The following is a 10,600-nucleotide window of genomic DNA, read 5'->3' as shown; positions in this document are numbered from 1 at the left end:
GTGGATGGGTGGATGGATGGATGGGTGGATCGGTGGGTGGATGGATGGATGGGTGGATGGGTGGATGGATGGATGGGTGGGTGGATGGATGGATGGGTGGGTGGATGGATGGGTGGATGGGTGGATGGATGGATGGGTGGATGGATGGATGGGTGGATGGATGGATGGGTGGATCGGTGGGTGGATGGATGGATGGGTGGATGGGTGGATGGATGGATGGGTGGATGGGTGGATGGATGGATGGGTGGGTGGATGGATGGATGGGTGGATGGGTGGATGGATGGACGGGTGGATGGATGGATGGGTGGATGGATGGATCGATGGATGGGTGCTCTACCTATTCTTTCACCCCCACTGTGGGCCTCATTTCTACCAGGTCTCTTGTCCGTATCCCCCCACTCCTTGCTGGACCTGGAGCCTACCCTGACCCGCAGGGTGCTCCTCTCCAGGGATGGTCCCGACCATGCCTATAAATGGCTCACACCTGCAACCCAGGGCCTTTCCTTACTTCCTACCTGGCTCAGACCAAAGTCTCCTTCTGGGCTGTGGCTCCAGGTTAGACCAGAGCTCCCAGACACTGTGGCCTACTGGGTCCCGACTTCCTCTCCATTCTGCAGAGATTGCTGCTGGGGCCATGGCTTGGCTTCCCTGGCACTTGTCAGCTGATGGAAGGGGAGGTGCATATTTTAGGAGACCTGCCAACTCATGTTGCCTTTTTTTTTTTTTTTGACTTCTCCAGTTTTCTCAACTCTCCTAAAGCAGTGATCCTGGGTCCCATAATTGTATTACTTGACCTCTTTCTCCCTCAGGCCACAGCTAACTGGACCACAAGTGGCCACTTGACCCAAGCTGGTGCAATCATAGCCACTTTCCTCATAATTAGGCCTGGGATACTTAATCCCGTGTCAAGGGTGGTGGGCATTTGGACTGAAAGGTTGTGCAGAGTCAGGGTCTGAGATGTGTCAGGGTCTGAGGGACATCTTTCATTCAAAGTAGATCATATGTGTTAGGAGCTTAGCCAGCACCTGCCACATAGAAAGTGCTCAATAACCATGAGCTATTTTTAAGATGATGTCATAGGATAACATGGAGGATTCTGGTTGGAAAGGGTCTCTACCAATTCAGTCTGTTTGCACGAGAGTTGGAGGCAGAGGTGAGGCAGAGGCCACCTTGCCACTCCCCTTTGGGCTGTTTCTGTCATGGGAACATGAGATTTTTCAGCAGCTTCAGTCCACTACTCATCTCCAACTTCTTGGGTGCTGAGGAGCACCATGATGTGGGGTGGTGGCGGCCCCAGTGTCTTGATGGACTTCCTGGACCCTGGATTGCAGCTCTGGGGTGTCTTTCCTCCCACCTCAGAGGTGGTCATGCCCTAGTGGGTCAGTTCTGTATTATTCTGGGAGCCATTCCTGGAGGCCCGAGTTGGCCAGGCTCCCTCATCTCTTCCACTGGTTTTATAAACCTCCATACTGAATCCCTTCCTGCTGGAAACGCCCTGCCCTGAACTCTGATTGTATGAGCAGTTTCCGGCTCCAAAGGGCAGCTGACATAGAGCTTTCTCATTTCCAGTCAGAAAAAGCTCAGGCGAGACTCTGGCCAAGCTGGGATAAGGTGTCCACCTGACCTCACCAGCTATGACCAAAGGGACGGGGCCACATGAATAAGTATGTGGCAACTCCCAAGGGAGTTTGTGGATGGAGATGAGTTGGGGAGGGGTGTTGCCAAGGGAAGGGAAGATAGAGGTCAGACAGTCCCAAGGACAGACCCTACATCCTCAATGTCTGAACCAGGAGGCTGGCCGGAGCCACCCGCCTGCTGGGCACCAGTGTCTCTTGCCTGGGACACAGTCATCCCTGGGGGAAGATGACAAAAGTTCATCGTCCAGCACCTTCTGGTTCTAAGGAGAGAAGAGAAACAGAAAACACACCTCAAGGGAGCCCAGTTTTCTAGAAACATTTTATTTAAAATTTAAAACCATATTACTTCATACAGCAAACTGTGCACTTTGATATATCACAGTGTCTTAAAAAGGAAAATAATCGGATTTGTTTGGAAATTTATTTACATCAGCCTAGAATGATTGGCAAGTAACACAGTTACTATGAAACCCAAATTGTTACAAAATGTTTACAAAAAACTATATTCATAGAAATTCTGCATGTCCACAAAGGGCATCCCCTGAATGGCCCAGAGACCAGTGTGTGGGAACCATGTTGAGTGGGAGTAGGGGGCTTCCAGGCACTCTGGTCTGGGTGGTGGGACAGGTCTAGGGTCTCAGAGGCCCATGGTGCTGCCTGGGGGCTCAGCCCAGAGCCTGGGAACTGAGGCCCCTACCATGGGAGGCCCAACCAGGAAGTCGGCCCAGGCAGAGATGGGATGGGGGCTTGACGCACAGTGGTAAGAGGGCCCATGATTCCTATGGAACCAAGACGGGATGCTCCTCATGGGGCTGGAGTCAGGCGTGCTTGGTCAGGGCCCCAGAGGCAGACCCAGAGTTCAGTGCAGACCAGCCTGACACCCGAGGCCGAAGCTGGGGCAGGCTGCTGACTGCACGGAAGCCCACTTCAGATATCTCCTCCCCTGCATGCTCCAGAGATGCTCAGACCTGCAAAAGAGGCTAAAGGAATGGAACTGCAGAGAACAGACCGATCTGGGTGAGCCAGGGACAGAGGTCTGCAGCCTCCTGGGGAGGGGGCACTCTGCCAGCTGCCCTGCCAGGATGCCGCAGGGGACAGAAGGGCAGATAGATGGAGCCTGGCCCGTGCTAGGCTAGGAGCTACCTTCTTGCCTCTCATCTTTCACCTCTCTGGCTCTGAGGTCACTCCCTGGCAGCTGGTCTCTGGGTCAAATGGGGCTGGGGAGGTTGTCTGAGGTGAGGCAAACCCTTGGCTGGCATTTGACTGAATCTATGGCTGCTTCTTCATGTCTGGAGGCCTCAGAGTTTTGATTCATAAAATGGAGACAATCTGGGAGGTGATGTGAGGTCCACTGTTCTAGAAGGCAGGAGGACAGGATCAATAACAGGGGCATGGGAACACTGTATCAGCATGCTGGCCATGCCCTGGGGGCATTCTCTTTAACAGGTGCTTTCCCTAGCTGTGAGCTGTGTTGTGTGCAAGTTGTGACTGCTTCTGCAAGTGGGTGAGAATCAGAGGCAGAGGCTTTTGCTACCGAGACTAGCCCCACCTTCTAGGGTATCCTAGGTGGAGCCTGAAACCTACCTGCGATTCTGCAGGCAGGTGTGAGAACACGCCTGGGGAGTGGTCTGCTCTTTCCCAGCTCTTCTGCTCCTGACGAACTGCCCCGGAACTAGAATGTAATATTGGCACAGGGGCTGAGTACTAGCATGACATTGCTTCTCAGACACACCCGGCTGTCCTGCCTCAGACAGGCTCGGATGGAGATGAGGTCCGTTGGCCAATCCTGCCCCTCCCACAGGAGGCCCTGGCGGTGCAGGACTCACCTGGCAGCACCATGGAGCTCTGCCCTCTTCTTCAGGGTCTGGAGCTCTGATGTGTGGAGGGCCTTCCTCACCCCAAGGGGCTCTCTGAGACCTCCGTCCCAGACTTTGCTGCTGCAGCCCCCATCTCTCACCTGGTCCCCACCCATGCTGGCTGGGTTATGTACACTCTGTGTGCAGACGTGCAGGAAAGGGTTGTATACACATGGGCTACAGGTCATATATACACTGTGCATATATATATATATACAGTATATATATATATTTTACATTCATATATATATTGTACAGAACATTAACCTTCTACCTAAAAGTTTTGTGACTTCATGTACGACCTCAGCTCTGAAATTTTAACTCCAGGGCAAATTCAGGACTGAAGGGAGGGCTTGCTTTAAACTGCCATGGGGACAGAGGGCACGGCCCTTCCATGGTGGCCAGCAGCCGGGCCCCTTCCAGATGTGTCCACCTGACCTGCAACTTCCAGATGTGTCTAATCCAGAGACCTGCCCACAGAGTTGGGCTTATTTCTTGTATCTGTCCATGGGGCTGGGCCCATCCCAGATGATAAGTCCATGCAGCTGTTTGTTCAAACCTCTAGCCCCTTTGCAGATGGGTATCCACACAGGAACATTCCAGATGTGAGCCACAGAGGCCAGCCTACTTTCAGATGTTTGTGCATGTAGCTGGGAGTGGGTCAGGGAGGGACCAACTTCAAGCTGAGTGACGAAGCGGAAGCTGTGACCCACCCCACAGACCCACCATCCCTGGAAAAGTAGGCAGAAAGGGAGCTTTTGATTGTTCTTGGTGAGCGCACACCTGGTGGAGAGGGAGCAATTTCTAACCCGTTTGGCCCTTTCCCCTGGCCTGGGCCAGGATTCCCATTTTCCAGGGCCTGGGGCATGGCAGGGATTGGGGGTGGAGCCAGATTGTGCTTCCAGCTTAGACAGAGTCTTGGCTGTGAGGAGGGGGTGGCCCTCTTACCCCTCAGACACTCAAAGTCAGCACATTGGCCAAGGTGGCATCTCCCCTCTCGAGAGACTCTTGCAGCATGGGGCCACCTGAACACTGACAACGCTCTCAGGATTTTCTTCTGTCCAGAGCAGAGAAACCAGCAGCAGGACAAGTGGAGAGTGATCGGGAGGGCTCACTGTCCTTAAGCCTCAGGGCTTCAGCAGGGGTGGTGGGGTCAGTGTCTTCTTACCACTGTCCCTCAACTTGGCCAGCTTGAGCAGGTGAAGAGGAGGCACTGGCATTTGGGGATGAGGTGGGGACATTCTTCTGTTCAGGGCTGGCATGTGGCACCACGCAGGGGCAGTCCAGTATCTGTTCAGGCAGATTCCATCTTATGCTCCATCCAAACAAGCTTTCATGTTTCCCATCACCTCTCAGTGCCTGTGTGTGCACACACACTACACGTGCATACACACACATACACACACACACGTATGCAACTGCCCCAGCTCAGCTCCATGCCCACTGGCAGGACAGACCTAAACTTAAAAAAACACCAGATCTGCCTCACTGGAAACACTTTCCTACTCCATTCCCCCTCACAGATGTAGCATCACTTTCAGTCCCCCCGGACAGAGCTCATGCTTGGGCAGCAGTGGTCCCCACTGCACTTTTAATACTAGGCTGGTCTGTAGGACAAACGCAGGACATTGACCAGAAGTCGAATAACAGCCACACTGACAACACTTGAACCTCAGGATGCCAGGCTTGCACGGGAGAGGAGATGAGGCAGCGTGCCCTCCTGCTTCCACACAGGAGTCTAAAGACCAGTCCGTACCTTTTGGGGGATTTCTCTAATTGAATTGTGCCTCTATTTATCCACTATTCTTTGTTCCTTTTATAAAAATTCTCACCACTTCTTCCTCCTGTCACAATCCACATATATGCATAGCCTCAGAAGAACATGCTCATGTAGCATCACGCACACAACACATGTGTGAGACAAGAGCAAGAATGAGGCACGTGCTATGAAACTGTACTGGACAAAATAAGACGGTGGTTAATGATTGTGTTTGCTGACAGCAAATTGGCAAATACCTTCATTAGAATCCTGTTACCTGGGAATTACAAAAAAAAGTTTTCCCTTCAAACAGGACATGATGTCTACAGCAAAGGCATCAGCACCATGAGCCCCCGAAGGGTTGCGCCCCCATCTCCTGGCAAGTGTGCCCATGCAACCTTGGTGACTCTCTGTGACAAATGATCTCTCCCATGACAGAAGTGCAAACAGACCCTGGTGCCTGGCCTTCCTGATTGTCTGTCTCTGCTTCCACCGTGACCTGGAACATATGTGTGTGTCCCGCATACACTCGGAAACTTCAACTCCACATGACTTCTTATCTACAGCACGCATTGACCCATGTCACACAACTCTCTGGTCTTGGCCTTCCCCCTGCTTCCCACTGTGCACACATGCCTGTACACATGTGTGCACATGCACTCGCACACGGACCCCTTAGTGACATGGCTTCTCCTTTTATGCATATTTGGCTAGCTGCAGTTATGATCCTGTCCTTCATCCTATGCCATTCAGTGTACATATGCACACACACACACCAGCATGCACACACGTGTGCATGCATGCTTACATATGCATACTCACCAGGGCCCCAACATGACATGGCTTCTCTGGTTTTTACATATATGGGGCCTTGCTGCTCACCCAGATTGTCTCCCTCGTCCCCAACTCACTCAGATACACATACACACGCATATGCACACATCAGATCCCCAAGGATTCACCTATTATTTCATGGCCTGGACTATGTTATATGTCCAGATCTGTCCTGTGCCCCAGCCCCTGAAATTCACACATACAAACACAAAGACACAGACACACATGCACACGCCCTCGGTACCCTGAAGCTTATGACAGCATGGCTTTTCCTAACATTACATGCATGGGGCTTTGGTGTGTGTCTAGCCCTCCTCTCCCTCGTCCAATGCACATAGCCAGCCAGAACTGCTGGGATTTTGGGCACCCGCTGGTTTGGCCCTGCAGTTCACAGTCAGGAAGAGGGACAGTGTTTATCACATGAGCCCACTGTGGTCTCCTGCTTTGCTAGAGATTACCCTTCACCCAGATGAGAAAGCCCTTGAGATCCAAATGTAGCTCTTCCCTAACCGGGCTTCCCAAGCAGCACGGGACAGAGGTGGGAGTGGAGTGGCTGGTGTACCCCAGTTCTCATCCAGAATCCCCAGAACCTCCCTGCACTGTTCAAAGCCTGCCCTCCATCCTTGGCCATGGCAAACCTGCTGGCCCATCGTGTTCTCTTTAAGGACACTTTGTTCCTAATCCTTCATGTCTCATTCTTTTCCAAGACTCTTAAAGTTACAGACCTCTAGAGCATTCGTCACAGCAAGCTGGAACTCATAGATCATCTGGTCCACCCCCTGGCTGGTCCCCAACCTGCTGCTACTTCTCTGCTGTCTTCCCCAAGCCCCACAAGGTCACAGTTGCTCTGGACAACAGACAAGGGGCCAGGATGGCCTCGTGTCTCTGTGTGGGGTCTTTGGTTAATTCTCCAGGAGGCAGCTTCTTCCTCCCCACCCTTGGGGCCTCTGCCAGCTATGATATTATGTCCCTAGAAACTTTCTTTTTCTGGGGAGCATCTCTACATTTGGTAAGTCTAGGAGACCAGAAGCTCTTTTGGTCCCTTCTGGTTTTCCCCACCTAGCCCCAAGTTAGCCTGTGTAGTAGGACACTGACTCCTTTTTGAGGAGGGGCAACTTGACTTTCACTTCAATCAACTCTTTTCTTTCAAAAAGACAGAGGAAGGCCAAGGGTAACCAGCTAGGAATGGGGAATTGTTGATGAGAAGATGGCAAAGAGCCCAGGTTTCCAAATGCGAACAGGGTTTAGATAACAACTTGCTAACCAGGAAGGTGAGATCCATTGGCACAAGAGCTGGTGGGACTTCCGTTGAATCTGCTTTTCCTCTGCTGGGCTTCAAATATCGGCTGAGTCTTTGGGCATCCTTTGTTAGAGATTCAGGGGGTCTTCTCTCCTCTGGCCAGAAAGCCGAGAAGAATTTTCTGTGGCCACTCCCCACTTATATTCTTAGAGACCTCCTAGAGCATTAGGAACCACTGGGTCATTGTCCATAAGAATCCAAAATGGCGACTTCTGTTTGTGCATTCTCTTCTCTCCCATACCCCAAGCTCCTCTTTTCCCCGTGTGACTCTGTCTTCAACTCTGCCAAAACAGGGGCTGCCAGGGGTGGTGCCAAGTCCAGAAGATCAGGACCATGTGAACAGCCTCAGAGGGATGAAGTCTTCCTTCTGCCCAGGCATATGGGATGGGCATCCCTCACCATGAACTCCCATTGGCAGCCATGCTAGAACTTCCTTAAGGCGCCAAAGGCTTGTGTCTCTGGCCTCATGGTCAACTGACGGAGGCCTGGGCTCTTGGGGAAGAAATGGTAACATAAGAGATGTCTTCCATTTTCTGTGGCCTCTGCAGGGCCATGGCAGAAACTTCTGACTCTGGAGGAGAGTAGAGGGGCGGGTGAGTTTGGCCTGAGAGAGGCATGTGCTTCCTTTGGCCTTGGCTATCTCGGCTGGCAGCTTTAGAAACCCACAGAAGATCTGAGGAGGACGAAGCCCAAGCAGCTGGCCTGAGAGCCTGTTGGCTTCCTGGCAGGTAAGGGCAGGAGGCTTCTGGCCCAACAGGCAGGTGGCAGCTCTGGTCCCCAAGCCCAGTGTGAGGACAGGGAACGTTCCTTCCAATCTCCTTTGCTTTCCTCTGCCCAGCCCCCAGGCCTGTGGTCCCCACCCCAGCAGTGCCTAGGGGAACACAGGGGCTAAGGATGTGCTGCAGGCCATGCTGTCCTTGCCGGGAAGCCGGCGGTCATTGAATGTGTGCATGTTGATGACGGCGTCAGTCTTGACCATCATGGGAGGCTGCGGCTTGTGCTTGACTCGACGTTGGCAGGTGAGGGAGAAACGGATCTCATCGGCCACGGTGCTGCAGAAGGAACGCTGCAGAAGGGTGGAGGAGAGGGGTCGGAATAGGGGCACAGAGTGATGCCCGGCCCTGTAACTCCAGCCAGTTCTGCCCCTTCCTCCCAGAGTCTGTGCTAAGGCTACCCATCTTTCTCATACCTTCACCCCACCCATCCCTCTGCCACCTGTAAGGTGATTAGTTTGTGCAGCAGTCTACGAAACCTGACATTCTTATTTGGAGACTAAGGTAGGTGAGGCATCATCTTAACCTCACTTACACATGAGCAAACTGAGGTTCTAAATGGCATGCACATTAACGTCTGAGGAGCTCTGGTTTACCTATGCCGTTTTTCTTCACTGGACTCAGAGGGCAGGAACCAGCCAGTTTTATCCCCATGAGCCCAACTCCCGAGCCCTGACCAAAGCACTAGCTCTGGCCCAGGGTCAGGACTGAAGAAACATTTGACGAATGAATGGATAAACTTTCTCCTGGAAGGGCTTCCAACTAAGGGGAAGAATCAGTATCTTCTCACTCAGGGAAGTTCAGCACATGTTTCTTGAGGTGGGAAACTGGGAGGCAGGTCCCTGTAGGGCTGTTGGGTGTCAGGGACCTCCTTCTGGCCTGGGTCCCTGCACAGAGCCAAGAGGGACAGCAGGAGCGCAGCATTTCCCACAGGTATCTGATGATGGTGGCTTCCAGAGGTTGTTCTGCAGCTTGCATGGAAGGCAGTGGGGGCTGTTGATAGCTCAACTTACCCAGTGAGGCCAGGGCACTAGCACCAGGTCACTTGTGTGCAGGGGACTAGGCTTTGAATTCTTGCTCTGCCTCCTACCAGCTGTGACCCCTTCAGGCTTCCCTTTCCTCACCTACTACATGCAGAACGTCATCCCTCCTTGCCTCCTTTTCTTCATTCCACATATATTTAATGCGACCCTACTATGTGCCAGGCACTGCTCCAGGCGTTAGGCATGCAGCAGTGAAGAAGATGGATGAGGTCGCAGACCACTCAGGGAGCTTGCAGTCTAACGATGGGAGGGAACAGATAATGAACACATGAACAAATAAATACTTTCAGACAGTGATAGCTATTAGGAAGAGAATCAAGCAGTGAAATGGGATAGAGAGGGACTGGGAATGGGGGCAGGTAATGAAGGCTACTTGAGGAGGTAACATTGGAACTGAAACAAGAATGGCCAGAAGATGTCAAGAACATACCCTCTGAGGGAGGAGCATTCCAGGAGCAGCATGTGCAAAGGGCCTAAGGCAGAAATGTGCTTGGTGTGTTCAGGACTGAACAAGAGGCCAGTGTGTGTGGAGCAGAGTAGGGGAAGAGAGTGAGGGAAGGAGGTGGTCAGAGAAGTGGAGTAGATAGATCCTTTAGGCTTTTTGGTGGAATGAGTAGCTCCTGTGTTTCTGAGATGAAATCTCTGTCTCCAGGTTGGAGTGCAGTGGCCCAATCTTGGCTCACTGCAACCTCCGCCTCCTGGGTTCAAGCGATTCTCCTGCCTCAGCCTCCTGAGTAGCTGGGATTACAGGTGCAAGCCACCATGCCCAGCTAATTTTTGTGTTTTTAGTAGTGACGGGGTTTCACAGTGTTGGCCAGGATGGTCTTGATCTCTTGACTTTGTGATCCGCTCGGCTCGGCCTCCCAAAGTGTTGGGATTACAAGCGTGAGCCACCGCGCCCGGCCGGGAGCTCCTTTTAACTGTAATGGGAATTCTCAGAGAATTTGGTTGTTGTTCTTTTTTGATGTATCATAATTTTGTATCAACAGAGAACCATTCTCTGTTGTTAGACATTTAGGTGTTTACCCCTCCCTGCCATCTTTTCGTGTTATAATTTACACTTCAGCAAATTTCCTTGTAAATAAAACCGTGTCTATCTTTGACCACTTACACATGGTACATTTCTAAAAGTGGAAATTGATAGGCCAAAATGTATGGATACTGTGGAAGACTCTGAACATAAGTTGCCTTCCAGAAAAGTACCTGCATAGACTTCCCTCAGCAATGCTGGACAGTGTCCCTTCCCTTCCACCCTTGCAAATTCCAACATCGAGTATTATCTTTTCCCCTCCTCTTTGTTGACTGAGGCTTGCTGGTTATAGAGGATTCCATTTCGTTTTTTACGGATATGTAAGTTGCTTGTTTATAATGGGCCCCTCTATATATAACTTAACTGCA

At 51.8% G+C, this 10,600-nt stretch overlaps 1 protein-coding gene across 1 annotated transcript in view; it reads right to left on the bottom strand.

Moving 5' to 3' along the window:
• Nucleotides 1-1,942: 1,942 nt before the first annotated feature.
• GRIK3 (glutamate ionotropic receptor kainate type subunit 3) overlaps nucleotides 1,943-10,600 on the bottom strand; it is a 239,172-nt gene continuing 230,514 nt past the window's right edge. Inside the window, exon 16 of the mRNA XM_001111351.5 lies at nucleotides 1,943-8,452. Within this exon, the coding sequence (XP_001111351.4) occupies nucleotides 8,258-8,452 (195 nt within the window). The 3' untranslated portion in view covers nucleotides 1,943-8,257. The remainder of the gene's footprint in view (nucleotides 8,453-10,600) is intronic.

This window comes from Macaca mulatta, chromosome 1 (genome assembly GCF_049350105.2).
Source record: "Macaca mulatta isolate MMU2019108-1 chromosome 1, T2T-MMU8v2.0, whole genome shotgun sequence".
Classification (NCBI taxonomy): domain Eukaryota; kingdom Metazoa; phylum Chordata; class Mammalia; order Primates; family Cercopithecidae; genus Macaca; species Macaca mulatta.
Note: the sequence above shows the minus strand (reverse complement) of the source record. Positions and strands in the feature narration are given on the sequence as shown.